Consider the following 21140-nt stretch of genomic DNA (forward strand, 5'->3'; position numbering starts at 1 on the left):
GCCCGCCCCGCCCCGCCCCGGCCCGGGCAAACCCCTGACGGGCGGCGGAGATGGGGCAGTCCGGCCGTCCACCGACGGCACCCCTTCGCTCGCTGCTTATCCCGCGTCCAGGGAGCTGAACTAACCCCCGGGGGAAGGCCAGGCTTCAGGCCAACAGCGGCGGCTGCATCAGGGCTGCCGCGCAGCCTCACAAGCCGGCGGCACGCCAAAGCCATCTACTCTCCCCGGACCCTTCAGCCTTCTGCCCGCATACATGCTGTCTGAGTCCAAACCACTCAGGAAATCGGAACCACGCATTTCCAAATCGCGATTCCTGGTTGGAGTTTCGCCGTTTGTTTTAGGAACTGGTTAAATCAAAAAGGAGAGGGAAGAAGTGGGAGCAGGCAAAGCAAACCACTAATACTGTGTTCTCGTTCAGTCCTTCCCCGGCTCTTTAGAAATGGGGCTTAAGAACTGTTTGTTTGGCCGAAAGAGCGTTTTTTTAGGGACATGCAGCAGTTTATCTGGCCCACACTGGAGTTGGTAGGCTCTTAAGACACATGGGTGCAAATCTCCATTTTCTGATCAGGGTTGTGTTACTCGCGTGTCACAACGCAGCTGATGCAACCTCTGTGTGACAAGCTGACCGATTAAAAAAGTAGCTGTTGGCAGAAACTGTCCAATTGCTCCCTCCTGTTGTCATTACCTGTTCAGGCCAGAGTTACTCTGACAAACTTGGCTGAGGAGCTGGTAGTAAAGCTAGGCTCGAGGCTCAGAAGCCCTTGCTGTGACTGTAAGAATAATGTGTCAATAAACGCAATATGTACTAAAGAAACTGCTACTCAGATGCAAATATAAGCAAAATTCTTTAAATTACTTTCACCCTTTTTTTCAAAATAGCATTTGTTATCTTGTTTGAAAACATTCAAAGCAAACACAAAACAATCACTTTAAAAGTCTGAGGTCTGCTTATTAACCAAAATTCACCTTCTTTCTTGACAGCTGATGAAGAATTCAATGAGCTTTGCTTTGAATTTGGTTTGGAGCTTGATGAAATTGTAAGTAACATTTTTATTTGTTACTTTTTCAGTACTGACAGCATTTCTATTTGGGAAGAGTTTGTACTGCATTATTTCCAGCATATTCCCTGGTACCGTGTTGGCCGATGCCCTCTAGCATGTACCAAGAAAATGTCTAGGCAAGGTTTGGAGGATGCCAGGCCCCAGGTATCCACAAAAAGCAGTGTGGACAAGACTTGAAGGCCCCCTTGGCCTATGCAGTCTTACAGCAGTACCGCAGCAGGCTTTTCATCCTGAAACATCCTCGTGCATCTCCATACCACAGGGCAGAGCATGTAACACATACCTTTAGGTTCCTGTTATAAAATACTGTTGTGATAGACTGTATTAACACAGGTGGTTTGAATCTGAAAAGAAAAACAGACATACAAAACTTACCGTCTTGGAAGCGAGAGACCCCAAGATGGCGTATCGCTATGCTTCGTGGAGGTCGGCAGTCTGTGCCACTTGGTCTTCAGTCTCTGGCCCCACTTTATTTAGCAGCATAAATATGGCCACAGGCCATGTATTGAACATATTTTACAAGGTCTGTTTGGTTTTGTTTTGTATGCATTCTTCTGTGCAATGTCCACAAAACTGTATTTGTCCTGGACATTGTTACCTAAGTTGTAACTAATTTACATTTGAAGTTTTGATTTAGATTCTGTACTTGTGAAAATTTGCTGGCGCTGTTAACTGTACCCATGTAAATCTTGTTCAGGTAGACCTGTTTTGGTTTTGCTTTTTAATTTGAATTAATTGATCTTTTAATGACGTTTATCAAAAGACATCTGAACATCATAAGTTATGCTTTATCTCAGAACAGACTTGATATGACAAGTCATTTGCCGATCGATTGCCAAAGTAAGGTCTCAGTTCTCTACTGGGATCTGCTAGCCTGCAGACTCTTGCTTCTATAATCTCTTTTTCAAATTCTAATAGTGAAATTTTTTTTCGGTATACTGCATTACAATCTCCGAATCTGAGAAAGATTTAGATTTTACATCGTTTCTGGTATTTGGTGTGTCCATTTGCTGTATAAATCCAAATTACACCTTTAAACTTTTAATTAATACAATTTTTCCTATTGTGTTATCTCACTATCATACTCCTGTCAATGTTGAGATATTTCAGGTTAAAAAGACATTTTTGCTTAATTTCAGACATCTGAGAAAGACATTATAAGTAAAGAAAAAGGTGAAGAAAAGGCAAAGGGCGCATCTGATACCGTTCTCTATAAAATTGATGTTCCCGCCAACCGTTACGATCTTCTTTGCCTTGAAGGGTTGGTCCGAGGGCTGCAGGTCTTTAAAGAAAGGTAATGCAGAGTTGTGAGGTTTTTGTGTGGTTTGTTATTTGTTTAAATAAGAGTCCATTTCTGGTCAGTAAACAAACTTGCCACTTGCTTGGATTTTGAGTACGATCTCATGTGTAGATCAGATTTGTCAGATCTTCCTCTGGAGAGGATCTATTGTATATTTTTAAAAAACTAGACTAGAATGTTACTGGGTTTTGGATCTGTTCTAAAAATTTTTCAACTGCTGTTCCATTTGAGACTTACCCTCTGTAAAGAACGCCTGCAGAGGAACTTCCTTGTGATCCTCTGTAATAAATACCAAAACAAATCATTTATTTCACTTTTCTGCTGTGACTTTATCTTCTTGAGTCCTTCCTTTCTAGTTCAGTAATCTGTTTACCATCCCATAGAAAACAAGTTTTAAACAGTAAGCTAATTTACATGCCAAGAAATGTTACAGTGAAAGTTTTCTACATATAATTGTTGCTACATTTCTAAAGTTTCCTGCATTTGGGGAACTGTCTTTCTTTCAGATACAGACTTATTTCTGGTTTTATTCTAGGATAAATCTCCCTAGGTACGAAAAGATAATACCAGCTCAGGGTGAAGGTCAGAGGCTGATTATCACTGAAGAGGTAAAAGTGCTGACTGCACCTTTGTAAATTTGTTGAGAGTTTCTGAACTAGCAAGATAGGTATCAGTACCAATTTTAGAAGAGCAGTGAGACTGGAAATCTTATTTGCAGAACAAGAGCTAAAGAAATTTAATTATCTCTACTCATTGCGATTTACTTCTAGGGAAGGGGAGGAACAATAGACTAATTATTTTGGGTGAACCTAGTAGCAAATCAAATCAAAGTTTCAGATGCTCACATTGCGTTGACCTTCTGGGCCATTACGAAGTATATTGGAAACCTCCTTGTCTCTACCAGACCTGGAGTGGGTTTGTTTGGGTTTTTTCCCCTTTGGGATTCTGGTGTCTTTCCATGAATTTTCCTTTTGATTACTACTTTACAAAAGAGGATTTTATGACAAAAGTGCACATTTATTCCGTTTTAGTTTTGTATATTCTGTGTACTTGAAATTTATAATGTGTTGCTGTTGTAAATTGCAGACTGTCCAAGTCCGTCCTCATGCTGTAGCTGCAGTCCTTCGTAATATAACTTTTACCAAGGAACGTTATGATAGTTTCATTGACCTCCAAGAAAAACTACACCAAAATATTTGCAGGTTAGTGCTTAAATTTAAAGTAGCATATAGTGTCTATGTGCATGTTAAGATTGCACATCCCTGTTGCAGAGAGGCATTATATTTATTTTTATGCTAAGGAAAATGTTTTATAGCAGCTCTCTTGATCCTTCTTATTTTCTTGCCTGTTTCTGCCTGCTCTCAATATTTTTCAACATAAATAGCTGTTACAGCTCCTACAACAGTTGAGAAAGAAGCGTTTTGCAACAGTCCCATTGGATTTGCCTTTGACTGTTAGGTGTGTTGTTAACATTCGTTAAGATGTTATTCATGAAAATAATTTCTAGGCTTCTCAAAGTTGCCCTTCTGCTTTTTCAGTAAGTTCTATGGATGCATAGGAGTGTAGAGCATCATGAGATATTATCTCAAAGGAACTCCAAATATTACTAGTAAAATCATTATTTTGCCTTCTTTCTTTCTAGGAGAAGAGCGTTAGTAGCAATAGGTACCCATGACTTGGACACCATCTCTGGTCCATTTACTTTTACAGCTAAAGCACCTTCCGAAATTAAATTCAAGCCCTTGAATCAATCCCAGGAGTACACAGCTTCAGAAATTATGGATCTGTATAGGGTAAGTGGGACTTTTCAGACTGGTTGCACTAAATGCAGGAAGATCAATTTCAAAGGCTCAATGTCTCTCATATCCTTGTTATTAAGAGTTGTTCTTACAAGTAAAACACAGTTATCTTCTGTAGCTTCAGCCAGTGAACATTCCACATTTTGCTTATTCATGAGAAATGCACAGTAATACTTTATTTTTATTGTCCATTAAAGATACATCATGGTGTTCTGTAGCTAAGCATAACTCTTAGTGGGTTTGATATTAACCCTCTAATTTATCAACACGAAGACTGCTTTTCATGATGCTCTTAATAATACTGTAAAAGGGTTGTATATTTATCTATCTACACTGGTAAGATACTCAGTGTATAAAGCTGAGAAAAGCTTGGGGTAGGCAAGATCAGATTTTTTAACGGTACTTTAATTTGTCCAATTTACTTGGGGAAAATGTTCAATTATTTACCCAACTACATATTAGGCAAGCGTAGCTGTGTAAAAGGCTCAAGTTAAGACTGGCACTGCTCTTGGCCCAGCAACCTGATGAAACCAGGTAAATGCTAGGAAAAGATTCTATCGGGTCTAATTTTACGATGTTTATGTGGGCATTTTTTAACAGTACTTTAATTTGTCCAATTTACTTGGGGAAAATGTTCAATTATTTACCCAACTACATATTAGGCAAGCGTAGCTGTGTAAAAGGCTCAAGTTAAGACTGGCACTGCTCTTGGCCCAGCAACCTGATGAAACCAGGTAAATGCTAGGAAAAGATTCTATCGGGTCTAATTTTACGATGTTTATGTGGGCCACTTTAAATGTCAGCATTTGAAAATGATACTATTATCACTGTCATTACAATATGCAGCCCTGCTGGAGCACACATACTGGCCATAGAGATAAATAAATCCTCAAAGATCTCTGACTAAAGATGAGTAAGAGAGCTAGGAAACATGGGGTATCAGAGAGACTAAAAGTAAATGATGGTTTTGGTACAGCATATACCTGTGTCATTGGAACAGATGTAAATTCTGAATCAAATTTAAGCATAAATGCGTCAGTATTCGGAAATTTATAACTTAAAGTACTGTAGTGCTAATTTTTATCACTTCTAAGGAAAGTTCTATAAACTAAGGATGTGTGCCTGTGGGTTTGGCAATGAAAGGTGAACAAAGGCATCGTTTGGACAGCATGGCCTATGCATCTTTGAGAGAATCCTTAAAGAAATAATTTTTAACACTTCTGAAGAAAACCAAAAATCCAGTTCTCTTATTTCAAAGTTTTCCTCTTCTGAGAGCAAACAGCTTTTGCTAGTGAAGTACCTAGCCCGAAGCCCAATCCTTCCCTCTTTCAAAACTCCCATTAATCTCTCAGTAAAGGATTGTGGCACCATGGAAGTTCACAAGTGAGCTAATGTGAAATTTAGGTTATGCTTTGTTTCTCCAGACTGACAGCCACCTTCGGCACTATTTACACCTAATTGAAAACAAGCCGCTTTATCCTGTCATTTATGACAGCAACGGTGTTGTTCTGTCCATGCCACCAATCATCAATGGTAAGATTACTTATGACTAGTTTATACTGTCGCTGCTATTTTGTGTGTGAGTCAGTGTCTAACAGAAACGTTGATGTGTAATAAGGATTATTCTGTTTTCTTAAAATTGTTTCACTTATCATTTCATATAGTCTTCTTTCCTTCTTTAAGTTTAAATGCAGCCAAATTTTTGGCTCCCTCCCCAGCCTGCTGGTGTTCCTCTTTTCTCATCCTCATCAAGAGGATGTAAAAGTCCCACTGCAAACCTCTGCATTTAGCTTCTCATACCCTTCTAGAAGTCAAGAAAGGTTCCTTGCAACAGGAACCTTTGTTAGGAAAGCATTTTGTTTGCATACATAAACATTGTTCATCAGACATTCAGCTAAAAGAAGCGTGTAAGAAACTATTTTGTAAACTGGTAACTGCAACAGTCTGCTTTGTACTCCGTTTTATGTGGTCACAGTAGGGAACTTTTCACCTAGGTCTTAAGCCCAGTGTATTTTTCAGCAGTGTGAACCAGTTCTTGTGGATCCTTTTGCTGTCACACAAGTGATTCCAGAAGACTTTAATGGCTTAAAAAGAATAAATTGGTCTAGACTTTTTTGCATTGTTTCTAAACATGGGTTTCCTCTGAATGCAAAAGAAACTATGGGTGATTTTTGAGAACCACGTTTACTGAAGCCAATTAACGACATGGTAGGAATTACTCCTTTAACAAAGATACTTCAGTATACCTATATACTTAGGTCAAGAATCAGTAACTTTCCCTACACTGACCAATAAAATCTGCAGTGATAACTTCTTTGAATGTATTTTTCCTGATTGACCTTACCCATATCTTAAACAGCTAACCCAAATCTTCTTAAAAGGCAGCTCAAACTCTGTGGCAGGGACTGGTAAGAACAACCGTTCTGAACTGAAGGTGGTGTCAACCATTGTGTCTGATCCTTCTTTGTTAGGCTCATTCCAACTTGGGAGTGTTCCATGTATAAGCATTGCACATTGTTTACATTTTATCAGTTAAAAAGGTTGAGCTAAATTTAATACCTGTCTCTATTTTAAAGAACAGTGTTTGAGAGAAGCTTCCAGGTTAAAGGTACTTTTTAAACAGATAATGAAATGTAAACATCTGTATTGGTTTTTTGGATTATCTACAAGCATTTAAGTGAAAGGTTATGTTTGCTTTGAAGTGAGTCCAGAAATGCTGAATATATTCCGTCTGCAAAGAGGTACAGCACAGCATCAAAGGGAAGGGAATACAAGATTGCTCAGCCTTAAGATCTTCAGTGCACCTAATTTTCAGTCTAGCTGTGACCTAGTTTCTCAGGTAGAAAACTAAAACACAGAAGCTGAATGACTTGCTCAGGGTCAAACAAAGGAAGCAAGAATGCCCATGTGTATCCAAGTGTTTGCTTCCCTTTGCCTCCTGTGGGGTGCATCTGCATTAGTCAATGGTGCAGTGAAAGGCGAGAAGGACAAAGAGGTTGGATTTGGCACGATCCCATACAATTCTAGGACTGCGTATGTCCACGCTGCATGGTTACCGGCCATGAAATTCATTCAAGGTATGAATCCATCCATACCTAGCAGGCAATACGAGGCAGACTTCTGTACAGCTGCTCTAGATTGTTGTGTCTTACTAACAGAACCCCACTTTTGTAGGGAACCACCTACTGGGGGACTTTGCATCCAATCTGCAAGAGAGACACTTTAGGTGATGCCCCTAAGTGTATGTTCTACCTTGCTGCTTCCAGATGAGAAACAGTTTTGGCTGCATCGGTGATGTGGTTCAGTGCACACCTCATGACTCCCGGTACGGACACAAAGCAAATTCATGCCTAGAAGGAACCCATACTAGGACCTGAATCACTAGTGCAGACAAACCCAGAGTGTATCAGCAGACAGTGTCAAGAGATCTTGGTTATTCACAGAAGTAGCTATGGATATTCATCAGTCTAAATCACTTTTTTTAAAACCATTTAATTCATTCCTGTCCAAGGCTGCTTTCTTACGCACATCACGCATCAGATGCAAATATGTTACTAAAGCCAGGAGAGGTGAGATGCTCTGGAGGTGCAGAACTACTTTGCAACCAGCAGATGGCCACTGGTCTGCTAGTTTGCTTTTTCAAATGGTTGCTGAGATACCTGTAGATTTGTGTGTCTTTCAACGTAAAGCATAACCTGGTCAATGAGTCTGGTCTGTCTTTTTCTTCTTTTTGATTCATAAATTTAAAAATAAGAAGAGGTGCTATTAGAATTATGAATGCTGGTGGCTTTTTAAGCTGCGGAAGACGACAATGATCTTTCTGAATCACAGAAGGAGTCAGTATCATTGCAAGAAAAGTAATAACATTTCTTAACATGTTTTTGTCTTCACATGTTTTAGGAGATCATACAAAAATAAGCGTAAACACCAGAAATGTGTTTATTGAATGTACAGGCACAGATATTACAAAGGTAAATTAATCTTTCCTGCTTTTGATATGCTGTAATATCATCGTTTTCCCTTTAGGTGATAGGGCTCCAACACAAAGACCTTCAATAGCCAGGCATTTACTTTATGGAGCCAGCCTCCCATTTCAAAAGGGCAGGATAGTTGTAGGGCTATGTGGAATTCCCTCAACACAGTTTTAGGCTTGCTCTATAGACAGTGTTGTATTTTCACTGGATTCTGTTTTTACTGTGTCTTTCCGTTGACAGCAAGTGTTCAGTTTGTACGAGAAAGTAATTTAAGTAAATTAGGGGCTTTTTTTGTTGTTGAGCACTTTTTCTAAATCTGAAAGGCTTCGAAAAGAGTAAAATTCACTAAGACTGCCTGTTTTGCCAGAATACTCTTTGTAAAGAATCACTTTGTCTCCTACTTCAAATTTGGGCTGAGGGAAAGAAGACGACACTTTTTCTTCTTAGTTATCTTTTTCAAGCAGGGATGCTGTGCAAATAATTGTTGAATCGAAGTCTTTCCATATGCAAATTCTGTAACTCAAAGCCGAAGCATGAAAGCCTGGCAGTTTTAATTGCCTGTTCTTGAATATAGGTTGTGCATTCATTGATAGTTTCCCTAATGTGTGTATCTTGATGCTTCAGAGCAAAAATGCTTTTAACTTACCCTACTACACAATGATATGTTAACGACACAAATTTGCACGTTGGGGAGTGCCTTCTAAGCAAACTAATAAATAACTGCTTCTTGCTACTGCTTGCCTTGATAGTAAAAAAAAAAAAAAAAAATAATGCTGTTCTGTTTACGTGAAGGAAATTATACCGTGAGGCATCAAAAAACAACCCTTGTAGATTGAGAAGGTGATCTGAATCTCATGATTATGTTCTGTTATACTAATCTGTTAAAATATTAACTGTAAAACAAAAGAGTTTGCAGATGAGGTTATTTGACAATATATTTCTAAACAATGCACAGTCCTTCCCTGCATTCTCACTTGGAACTTCAGTGAAATGACTAATCAGACTAAAAGTTGGGAAGACCCAGTTCCAACTGGTAATAAAGACCCTGTGTATCTTCAGAACAGAGTTTAGCAAAGATACACAAATGCTTCAGAACCTTGAAAACCAAAGATTTCAAGTTTTTGCATAAATGTCTTCGCAGCAGAAGAAAAACATTTTTTACAATTCAATCTAGTATTCTAGACTGCTAGGATTTTGGTTGTTAAGTTATTAAATAGAATAGAATGAAGAGAGTGTAAGACAAGATCTTTTCTTCCCCATTTTTTGTTAAGGTATTTCGTCTACTTCAACACAAGTAGATGACAGATTTCAATGTGATTATTATCTTTATTTTGTAGGCAAAAATTGTTCTTGATATTATAGTCACGATGTTCAGTGAATATTGTGAGAAGCCATTCAGGTGAGTATAAATCTCCAGTCAGAAAGACATTACATTTGGGCCATGTGTTAAAAACATCTTTACTTCTGTTTTTCTGCCCCTCTCAGTGTTGAAGCAGCAGAAGTAGTTTATCCTAATGGGAAGACCCACATCTACCCGGTAAGCATGGTGATACAGTGTCTCAGTATCCTTGGGGAAAGGATTTTATTTACACAAAGCCTGGTAAGAGTGACATTGTCTTCTTTTTCTGCACAAGCAGTATATACTGATTCTGAGGTATAGTGTGAAAGCTCAGCTTGGCACTTTCTATATATTAGTGAATCGACCTTCTCTAGCCCCACAAAAAATAACTCCAGGTCCAGCTTCCCCTTATCTAGGAAACTCATTCTGAAGCTCCGCTAATTTATGATAAGGCTAAAAATACAGGCTTACTGGCATAGCCTGATACTCCAAAAAGAAGGGTAGGGTTTAAAATTACGAGTGGTAACCCCCTGTTGTGGTTTAGAGTTCACGTGATACAAACTGTTTCAGGAACAAGTAAAGATTGCAATCAAAGGTCACAATCTGTTGTCTAAAGCCTTTAAAACCTACGTGTTCCAAATCAGGAAAAACGAATGCAGGAAGAGGTCCTTCAGGCTTAAACCAGTGGACAACTGAAATCAGCCTCAGCATAACTTACTTATCAGATCTGGAAGCTTTAACGCCCTTCAGTTAAAATAACCTTGTAACACTGGATTTTTCAGCCTTTCACTTTATAAACTCCAACTATATAAAGTTCTATAAGGCAGGATGTTGACTTCAAGTGCAGGTTTGCCTGCATTCAGAGTCCCAGGCAGACCTCTCTGCAGTAACGGAGTCTTACTTTTTTGTTCTCTTAATAAGTATAAAGAAAGCAATTCCTCCTGTTTCCTGAAGGTAACTGAAGACAAACAGAGATCTGGCCGAGTTCATAAAATCAGATGTATCAAGCAAGTACAAACTGTTTAGAAGGAAAGAAACTTATTTTTACTGAGAGTTTTTCTAGTGGTATTTTAGCTTTTTCTTTTAGCAATGCCAGCTTTACTCAACAGAGGAAGGACCTAGAATCCTGAAGAGATACCCAGCAAAACAGAAATCTCTGCAGTAACCAAAGTAGCTTCCCTAGAGAAAATGGAGCAAAAAATCCCCCAAGTTTTAGATGCTAAGGTTTTTAAGGATTTTTGTTATCTAGAAGTTTAGAAACTAAACTTTAGAAACTAAGTAAATACATACAAAATAACTTTCTTAAATATGTTGCAAACTTTTTAAGTAAAATACCGGTAGATATTTCTGTGCCAATACAGAAATAGAAAGTTTTCTTTCCTTTTCCTCCTAAAAGTCATTTGATCTGTACTAGGCCATGAGATCTCGTGCATGACCATTCACTGCTTTAGGGCTTTGACTTAGGATGAACTGGTGACTAGAAACTTTCAGAAACTGTTACTTGCCTATATCAGAAATGATCGGAAGTTTCAATAACAGGGATTTCATGCTGCATTCAACCTTCTAGCTTAACCGAGAACAGCTTTTGCATCACGTGCTATAATATGTTTTCAAAAATCCTATTATCTTAAAATACTAAGTTTAGCCTAATACTCCACACTTGTCTTCCGTGGATGTCATTTTAGTATTGTAATTAGAAGAAGCTAGATTACCAAGATGTCAAAATTGAATCCTCTTAGGTAGAAATGGCAGGCATTGTGTATGCTGAAAAGCTTTGTCCTTCTTTTTAGGAACTGGCTTACCGAAAAGAGAAGGTGAAACCTGAACTCATTAACAAGAAAGTAGGAATCAGGTGTGTTATTGCAAATGAAAACATAGTTTTTACTCATAAACATTAATCACGAAAAAGGTACTAGAAAACATGGATTATTGCATTGTTCTAAAAATGTTTACACTGTGATTTTTTTTTTTTTTTAAATTTATCAAAAATTTAGGGGTTAGCTTGTGTAATTAGATAAACTCTGTAAGACTTCTTCCCCTGTTTTCAAGGAAGGTGAATGATCCTTTATGGCCTCACACAACTGTTAGGAAGTAAAGCAAAATAACCGTCTCAGGAGTCAGAATCTGAGCTGGTTCTGATGGAATGCTGAGTCTATGTACAGTCCATAAAGCGCCTGGAGATTCTTCAGGATATAAGGCAATGCAGCAGAAACATTGATTACTTTAAAAAGCCAGTCGATATACTGCAAGATCCATAAATTACTACTCTCTTGTCTTGTTTCAGTGAAACTCCATCAAGCCTTGCAAAGCTGCTGACTAGGATGTGTTTGAAGTCACACGTCATAGGGAATGGGAACAATATAGAGATTGAAATCCCTCCTACCAGAGCGGACATTATCCATGCATGTGATATCGTAGAAGATGCAGCAATAGCTTATGGTTATAACAACATTCAGATGACTATTCCGAAAACGTACACCATAGCTAATCAAGTAAGATTGCCCCTTCAAATAAACGCTCTGTTGTCAGTAAATGACTAGTGCATGCCAGAAGGGCTTTGGGGAAAACAGAACCTAGGAATTAAATATTTTGACATGCTTTGCCGTAAGAAGTATTTACCATGGATAGGATACAAAACAGATGCCCCGCTGATCTGAGTAAGTCCAAGACCAGTGGTTGCCGGTACTTGAAAAAAAGACAGGGTTTAAGTAGGGAGCCCATATTAAATCTCTAATTGGGGGATTCATTTCCTCAGGCAAGCCTAAAGGCAGCTGGCTGACGCTTTCAAAAATTTTAAGCACAGAAGCATAGTACCGCCCTAGTGAATTCACCGTAATGTAACAGGCAGAATCACCTCGGGAAAGAATAGAAAAATGTTTTTAGATGGCAGTTGAAAACTGGTTTTTGTTTCGTTTTAGCTCCCCCTCAATAAGCTCACAGAACTTCTGAGGCTGGACTTGGCAGCTGCTGGATTCACTGAAGCACTCACTTTTGCCCTGGTATATTATACTGATTTCGTATTTTTCTTAGTTGCGTGTTGGAACAGCGATGCAGCCAAAACTGCAGAGGATGGTCTGAGGATATGCTGTTGTGTAAATGTACCAGTATTATCCGTTACTGTTTTGGCAGGTGATTGTTTGCTAGTGCTTTGGAATTACAGTATAATATTTTATGAGTTTGTAGGTCAGAGAAATTGAATGAGTCACTGTTAATGTGGCATGTAGTTCTGAGTATAGAAGCGAAAATAGCTGCTGAAGTACTGTTTTTAGTTTAACTTGATAGGATGAAATTGTAAGACAGCAAGTCTCTCTCGAGACTTTGATCACCAGATGTGAAATTCATCATAGTTTGATAATCTGGAAAACAAACAAAAATTTAGTACTTTCTGGTGGATATTACTACAGTTTAGAGATTACCCTGTTTCTATTTGTCTCTTTTTAGTATTGTCACTTGCCCATGATTCCTTGCATTAGATACCAAGCTGATACGTAGTTATTCAGTCAGCAAAGAGTTTATTCTAAGAATACCTGTAAAAAAGTTATAATGCACACTAAGGGGACACAGATTCCTCTGTAAATTTCACAGGTGGTTTTTTTTGCATGGAAGAACAAATAAAAATATAGTAATCGTTGTTACCACTGGTTGCAGGTATTATTCATATTATTTGCTAAAGCCATTGAAGTAGTCTTTTACAAAGAATTAGGACTCTGGAGCAGCATGTGCCACTCCAGTACTAATGGCTGGCGTAATTTCTAATACTGAAATTTTGCAGCAGGATTCTTTTGTTGAAATAAAATGTTCAGCAGGAAACACCGTCTTTGTCATGGCCACTTGTTCATACCCCTTTGCCATAGTTGTGGAGTGGATCAGAGAACGTACTATTTAAAAAAAAAAAAAATTAAGTACACCCCCATGCCCTCCAAATGCTTATGGCAACTGTCCGTACGTGGAGATTGGCATAGTCAGCTATTGAAAATACACTATACATTTTAGAAAATCCTTTCTGTTGCAAGATCTGCTCAAAGCCTTTGCCTTAAAGTGCAATTTGTGGGCATCTTAGCATATGGGGAGCTACCATCACATATTGTATTAAAACCTCTGTGGAATTTCTCAACCTTTTCCTGAACTTAAAACTTACTAGATGGCCAGAAGTATACATCCCTGAAAGTACACAACCTTTTAAGAGGTAGTTAGCTGATCACAGATTATTTTTTGATAACTTACTCAAAGATTTTCAGAGACAGTGATGCAGGCTCCTAAAACACTTCCACGCATTTGAAAAGTTCAGGTATTGCAACAAAAGTTGGTAATCCAAATGGATCGAATAAAATTTTAACAACTTCAGATTTCATGGAGGTTCAAAAGCAAAATTTGGACTAATTCTAAAGTCTGAAAAATATATTCCAGTTTTAATATGTTGTTATTAACTCATTTAAGAAACCAGGACAGTGACCAGTATTACTTCCTGCAGTGCTAGTATTTGACAAAGATATTCAGACTACCTGTGGTAGTACCGTGTTGGGGAAATAACATGTATAACATGGTCAAGCTTCTATAGATTTTCCTTATTCATTAATAAATATAATTCCATTTTTTCAGCACTGAATAGGTAATACGCTTAAAAACATTGAATGTATTACATCACTACAACTGAGGACCTTTATGAACTGCAACAGCAGAATTTTGTAAGATCACACAGTATATCATGTTATCACATTACATATTTGTATTTCTGCTGTGGCACGACGAAACCCACAGTCTGCTCCGTCACCAACACTTTATTAAAACACCAATGTGAGGCCTATGACTATGACAAATATCATTTATGTTACAACATTCTGTAGCCCAGTGTTATCTGACAAACACTGCTTATGTATCTGTGCCTACAATCTGTTTCTTGGTTTCAGCCCCAAATTACACTTGTACACAATAACATTGCTTTCTGTGAGGAGCGCCAATTTAGCCAAAATGCATTTAGTTAAATCACAGTAACATACCATGGTTTAGATACACATCTGAAAACTGTTTAACACAGTTTTCTCCTCCTAAGGTCACCATTCATTTAAGATTTTATTTTTTTTGTATGCAATAATCCACTTTTTCAGATGGTATCATCTGCTCATTTTCCTCACATTTGGTCTATCAACACACTTTTCGGAGTGCTGCCAGTGCAAAGGGAACACTTCTGGGAGACTGCAGTATACTAGCAAATCCTCAATTACATGCCTAGTCTGCTATTGGTTTCTTTAATACATTAATAAAGCTATAAATTCTGGAAATCTATATGTGGATCTTATCAGTAGCATCTGTTGCTGTATGTGCACAGACATTGTCTGAGCCTGATAAAGTGCATGTGTATTGCTTTACTGACCAGCTTTTACACCTTGAGAATAAGGGCTTTAAAAATACTCCCAACTCAAGAAAATGAAAACAACAATGAACTATGAGAATCCTATGCAGCTATGAAAATTGAAGGCTTGGCCATATGACCCGTTCTTCATAGACAGTACTTTACTTTCTGTAAGTAGCCCCCAAGGGATTGTTTTCTTTGTGAGAAAGCTCGGGTACCATTCCCTTTGCAAGTGCTATTTTCAGAATAAAATATCCACTGCAAGTCAGGGGGCAGAATCTGAGCCTCTGTTTTTAAAACAGATGACAGCAATCCATGACAGAAGCCTAAATAAACACTTGCCTTTTTTTTTTTTTAAACTAGCTTTATTTTGGTTAGTAATTAACATTTGTAGATAAACCAGTTTGCCTACTTAGTCTTAAGACTGGGGCTTAATTTTTATTATGAGTGGGTGTTGCACATGAGAGCATATATTATGGGGCCTCAGAGCAAGTGCTACAATTGCATTGTTCATTCTTGATACCAAATTTCATCATTGGCTTACTGTCTATTTTAATTACTTGACCTTCGTGGTTTTTTGTCTCTTCCTCTCAGTGTTCCCAAGAAGACATTGCAGATAAACTTGGCATGGATATCTCTGCAACAAAAGCAGTGCGCATAGCAAACCCCAAAACTGCAGAATTTCAGGTGAGATAATTCAGGTCAAATTTTGAGAGCAACATTGTCACAGATTCTATATTTAAAGAGGAAAGAAAGGAACCAACAGGAAATAAAATTTATAAACTATAGAGCTGCTTTTCCTGCATTAAGAAGGTTGTACATATTTATGTGCTCAACTTGCTAGCAGTCGTTTTCTGTTACTCTTTCACTGAGAAATACCTTACTCGGTGTGAAATACTATGAGCTTTTCAATAAAGTAAAACCATGCTCTGTATGACAGCGTGTGGCAAAATTGAGCTTTACAGAAAATCCCAGATGATTGATAAACTCCCACATTTAGGAAAGCCATTCAATATGAATGGAACTACTAGACCTGGCAATCTCTAAACTTCCTGAGCTCTGGATAGGAAATGGTATTTTAAAAATTATTAACTGTTATTACTCTTTTTTTTCCTTAATTCTGTATTGCTCTAAGTATTTTAATACCCATTTCTAGATCATTTGATCTTTGCTACAGCAGAGAATAACTCAAGTACAGTATTCTCAACAATTCTGAAAATACCTAAAAGTGTACCCATGGTTTTTGTATTTCTTTTAGAGAGTGTTTTTTTAAAAAGATGCTTTCTTTAGTTTACAGAGAAGGGAAATTTAAAGGCTTTTTTTTGTTTCTAACCTAAGAAATACAAACGTAAACACTCTTTAGAAAGGTTTAGAAAAGTTTCAGCAGTCTGTGGGTATTAATGTTTTGTGATTTGTGGGTTTTTTCCTCAAGATCTTCTTCAGTAAGTCTGATTTCTCTGAGTGTCTAAAATACCTTTCTGGATCTTATCTCTAATACTAAAACCAGTCTTCTGCTGCTCTCAGATTCAGGAACAAAATTTCTGGGTGCCTTCGTATATTTTCTGTTCTATTTGGTACCACAACTAAGCAGTCATGCAAGACACTGTTGTAACCTGTTTAGACTATTATCACCTGTTCATATATGTGATTTGGCATGGTGATTACAACTGAGCAATATAGAATGTACCATGAACGAACAATACTGAGTGTGAACAAAAAGAGAAACAGTGGCAGCCCCTCTAGCCAGGCACAATTTCAGATTCCTGTTCTTCAAAGACTGCAGGCCTTTGCAGTAGCAATGCTGCTAAGCAGTTATATCATTGGCTGAATATTCCTTGTGGCAAAAATAGCCTCAAGCTTTTAAAATCTGTAGGCCTCCCTGAAAACTGGGAAGGATTACTCATTGTGATGCACTGTAAACTTTCAGCTTTAGATGTTAACTGTGATGGGATTCTCAGGATGGCTTTTCCCCAATCCCCTATCCTCTGCCAGCAAGACAAGGGCAGGATGATGCCAGGGACCGTCTTCCAGCCGAGTGTGCAGCTGGAACTCTTCATTGGTTAGGAAAAGTAGAATAAATAGACAGAAATGCTGCATGCCTAATGATGAGAAGTAACTATGGCTGAGCATGTGGTAACTTTTTACCTGCAGTCAAGCAGCAGACAGTCACTCCCATCTCTTTTCCATTAGATTTTTTTGAATCAGACTCTTCCAGTTTGGAAAAAAAAAAATAAATAAAAATGGTGCACTTCTAAGGAAATACCTGAATGGAGAACACAGGAAATATGTATGAATGTATCTGTAAGAACACTAATATGATTGCCTCCTGCCTTGGTTCTTTGCATACGTTTTCTACATATTTCAGGTTGTCCACAACTGCAATCTGAATATATCCATTTCTGTTACTAAAGTTCTGCCTGTATCATTGATTGCTATCAGGACTTATCAAGATAACATTTCAGATAGCATTTAATATTTCCAAAATAACACTTAGTGTTCACCTTTTGCATAAGTGAGATGAAATTTATGGGAATTTTTTTGCACTTCGTTCTGTATTGTTTGTTTTTCTACCTTGCGCTGCAGCTCAAGCATCTGTGAAATGATACCTATCCTTAAGCTCACATATATTTTCTTTCAGAAAATGCAGTAGAAAGAACGTGCAGAGAATGTACATTTTCAGGTTTAATATTTCTAAAACAAAGATGCTCAAACATAAGAGATTAGTGCAGTATTTGCACCTGACTACTTTTAAACTCCTGTTACAAGTGAGCAAAACAATAAATTAAGAAATCTAACATGAGCTATTTTGGAAGGTATTTCACTCGCAGCAACCATGTTTGTCCTGCAGGTGGCACGTACAACCCTCCTTCCTGGGCTGCTGAAAACCATTGCGGCTAACCGAAAGATGCCCTTGCCTCTCAAACTCTTTGAGATTTCTGACATTGTAGTAAAAGATCCTGATACAGGTAAGAGAAGGTTCCTCAAAATCTTTGATAATGGAAATATATGTTTACATACTAAATGGTAATAGTAAGTAAATCTGTATTTCTTTAGAAATATAATAGTCACTACATACTACATTCTGGTTTTTGATTTACGTGCAAGAGTTAAGAGATTGGCATTACAGGCTAGATTTTAGAGTGGCTAGAGATACGATTCTCAGAAGTGCAAGTGAGTACCTTGTAAATACTTTTAGGCATCAATACCCATTAAAATCTGTCAAGAACACTGCAAGACTCCAAGAATAAATGCAAGACAATATTGCATCAAAAGAGAACCTGCTCTAAATTGCTTATGTTGATGCACCCATTTTTACTTGCTCTTAATCTAGTGCTCCTTTGCATTCTTATCAGGGCTGTAACTCATGAGAGAAACTCCCTGCTGGTAATGTTTTCAAGTGGCACAAACCTTGGAATGTAGTAAACATCGAAGGCGTGCTGCTATTACAGTGCTAGAACCTGTTTAAACTGCTGCAGTCTCAAAGATGTGCAGTGCTGTGCCAACTGAAAAGCAGCGTGCCTCGAGCCTGGGAATGGCGAGTTGTGCTTGCAGACTGATTCTGTTCTGGAGAGCTGTAACTCAGAAGAAAATACTGGGGTCGGTGTGTCTCAGCAGGAATCCCTTTTCCATCTTTCCATCCTCTTTAAACAGAATTGCTTGTATTTGTTCTCCAAAATTATCTTCTGGAAAACTGACAACCAATATGAAGAATTAGATTTGTAGCACAGATACAGGGTAAAGAATGGAGCAAGTCTGTATATAAAAATGTATAAATAAATAAAAAGCTCCACAGTATAAAATTTCCCCTCTCATCTCTAAAAAGATTTTCCTTATCTTTCCACTTCCTCCAACTATGCTAAAAAAGCGTGGCTGCCTTTGAATTGTTCTGTAACCTTAATTGTTTTAGGTGAAACAGCCAAAGCAGCTAGTTCAAAAGCTTCAGTGAAATCTTTCCTGTGTGATGGGGCCTCTTTGCATTGATTTCACTGTACAGGATCAAAATTTCAGATTATCTTTTTTATCTGGAGAAATGTATCCCAGTAAAATGAACTGCAAAAATGGATTTTTAAAATGTTAAAAATTTGTCTAAAATTTACCAATTAGTTTCTTTCTGTATGGTGTATTAGGGGAAAAGGAGCGCACAAGCTACAACTTTTGGGAGGAAGCGCTTGTACGCTGAGTTACAACTCTGAATGAAGTTTTGCCTCTCGGTGAAAAAGGCTGACATGACTTTAAATTCAGCAGCAGAAATGGTTCTGTTGTTTCATTATCTGGTTTCAGATTTTAGTGGTTGTGTTTAAGGTATCTGGGATCTGCAAAACAAAGGTTTATGTAAGGCATAAACAAAATGGCAAGTAAATTGCTTTGGTGATGAATTTAATTTGTAGATTACTTTTTTTTTTAAAGGGAAAAAAAAAGCCTTGCCAAGCAAAATAAGCAGTTTTAGCAAACCGTGTAGAGGTTTTTTTTTTTAATTAAATACAGACAGTTTGGTGGTGCAGCTCATTCCTTGTTGGGCATGGAGTTAGCTAGAATGCAAAAAACGTGGTACAGATGGCAGGATAGCATCAGCATTCTTCAGAACCAAGAGTGGGGCTATTTATCTTGGAATAAGGCTTTATAAAATTTATAAAATATTATGGCTTTACAAAATTTGCAAGTTAAATGGATTACTTTTGTTTCGTGTGTGTTAATTGTAGCTCTTGAAAGCCCTGATTTATGTGGATGGCTGCTTAATGGTTTTATAAAGACTGATTTTGTAGTGTACTTCATTTTGACGGGAATCATTGCAACAGATGAAAGATAAAAACTTCTGAGGCAGCAGCTTTGTACCCTAGGCTCTTGGGCAGCCCTCTCATGGGTTGAGCACTTGCAGACTGTGAACAGTATCTGAAATTGTTTTTAATGTTGTGTTTAGAATAACTACTGTCTTTCCTAAATTTAATTCCAAAATTAAACTTGCCTAATAAACAGTTTGAAAGGGGAGGGGGGGGAGAAATAACTGGTAACTCTGCAAACACTGAAAAATGTGGGGTTGTCCTCTCACATATGGAATGAGATTTCCTGCAGAAGGCTTATGTCATCAGACTGACTAATTTAATTTTATTATTTCATGATTTTGGCATGCAGAATTTCCAATTAATAATTTAAAAAGTATGGGTCAAAAGAGTACTGACATTAACTGTATTTGAAATGGCATCTTGTAGTCATTCATGTGTGAATGAACCTAGCTCTTTCAAACACACTGGTTTTTAATAAAATACCTTCTTACACAGAACTCATGCTTACCAAGGTGAACTGAACATACTTCTCTTTAGACATATCTGGCAGAAAGGTTTGACGTACTAAATTAGCAAAACGTGTGCCAGATTTAATATAACTAAATGGAACCAAATCTGAGCAGAAATGTTTCTTCTCAAGGCAGGAGGAAAAGTGCTGATTTTGAGTATGTTACACAGCATTTGTGTGCTTAGCTTGTAACACTAGATAGTCACTTCTGGTAGGATAGTTACACCAGTTCAGCATATAAATCATCACCTTACACCACCAGGCCTAACAGAGAATACCCTTGTAAGAAATTAATCCATTAGAAAGTCACCTCTGACCAGTGATCTTGGCAAGCTTATGGTAGCACACATTTAGCATAATTTACATCACTTGTGATTACAGCTGCTGCCATATTTTGAAGCATTTTGCCAAACTGTCTAGAAAGGTTAGTTACATGCAGAAAATACTTCGGGATTTTTGTGAGGCTGCGAGACAAGTTTAAATGAGCAGATGCCCCCCTGCAGATCACCCAGTCATTTTTCTGAAGCATCTCTAATTTGGGAGGGGGCAGCGTACAACACTGCTTTATCTTCCTCTGCACTCTTTTGGCTCACATATTCCTAAGCAGCTGCCCATCCTTTGGATTGTTGTTCAGCAGCATCCCCAGGAAGTGCTTTGAAGTCTCAGAAATATATATGTATAATTTAGGTTGACATACTTGGCAGGCTCATTTAAAAAATAGAATTGTTTCACGGCATGACACAAGAGATCTCTTAAGTGAGTTATAAAGAACCAAAGCATTTCTAACATCCGCCAGCTTTTGCATGCAGTTCCTAATACTTTCTTTTTTCTTCCTGTTGCCTGTTGTGAATGAACTTCTTGTGTTGTAATATAACTCTGTAAAGGAGTAAGTTTTATAACACTGTTTTTTGAAATGCTTGAAAGTGTATCCTTTCCTTTACCAAGGATTTTTACAGTTGGCTTGAAAACATGAGGTATAAAAATTGTTGTGTATGTTTATTTCTGATGTATTAGTTAAGAATAGTGAT

The 21140-nt window shown here is 37.8% G+C and overlaps 1 protein-coding gene across 1 annotated transcript in view; it reads left to right on the forward strand.

Annotated features, from left to right (window-relative positions):
• The first annotated feature begins 253 nt into the window (after positions 1-253).
• Positions 254-21140, forward strand: part of FARSB (phenylalanyl-tRNA synthetase beta subunit) — a 42038-nt gene continuing 21151 nt past the window's right edge. The window contains exons 1-15 of the mRNA XM_009276636.1: positions 254-347; positions 982-1037; positions 2201-2355; positions 2897-2969; positions 3448-3563; positions 4004-4154; positions 5585-5693; positions 8061-8131; positions 9472-9533; positions 9620-9671; positions 11264-11325; positions 11758-11965; positions 12392-12472; positions 15418-15510; positions 17672-17789. Coding sequence (XP_009274911.1) covers positions 254-347; positions 982-1037; positions 2201-2355; positions 2897-2969; positions 3448-3563; positions 4004-4154; positions 5585-5693; positions 8061-8131; positions 9472-9533; positions 9620-9671; positions 11264-11325; positions 11758-11965; positions 12392-12472; positions 15418-15510; positions 17672-17789 — 1501 coding nt within the window. The remainder of the gene's footprint in view (positions 348-981; positions 1038-2200; positions 2356-2896; positions 2970-3447; positions 3564-4003; positions 4155-5584; positions 5694-8060; positions 8132-9471; positions 9534-9619; positions 9672-11263; positions 11326-11757; positions 11966-12391; positions 12473-15417; positions 15511-17671; positions 17790-21140) is intronic.

This window comes from Aptenodytes forsteri, unplaced genomic scaffold (genome assembly GCF_000699145.1).
Source record: "Aptenodytes forsteri isolate BGI_AS27 unplaced genomic scaffold, ASM69914v1 Scaffold1, whole genome shotgun sequence".
NCBI classification, from domain to species: domain Eukaryota; kingdom Metazoa; phylum Chordata; class Aves; order Sphenisciformes; family Spheniscidae; genus Aptenodytes; species Aptenodytes forsteri.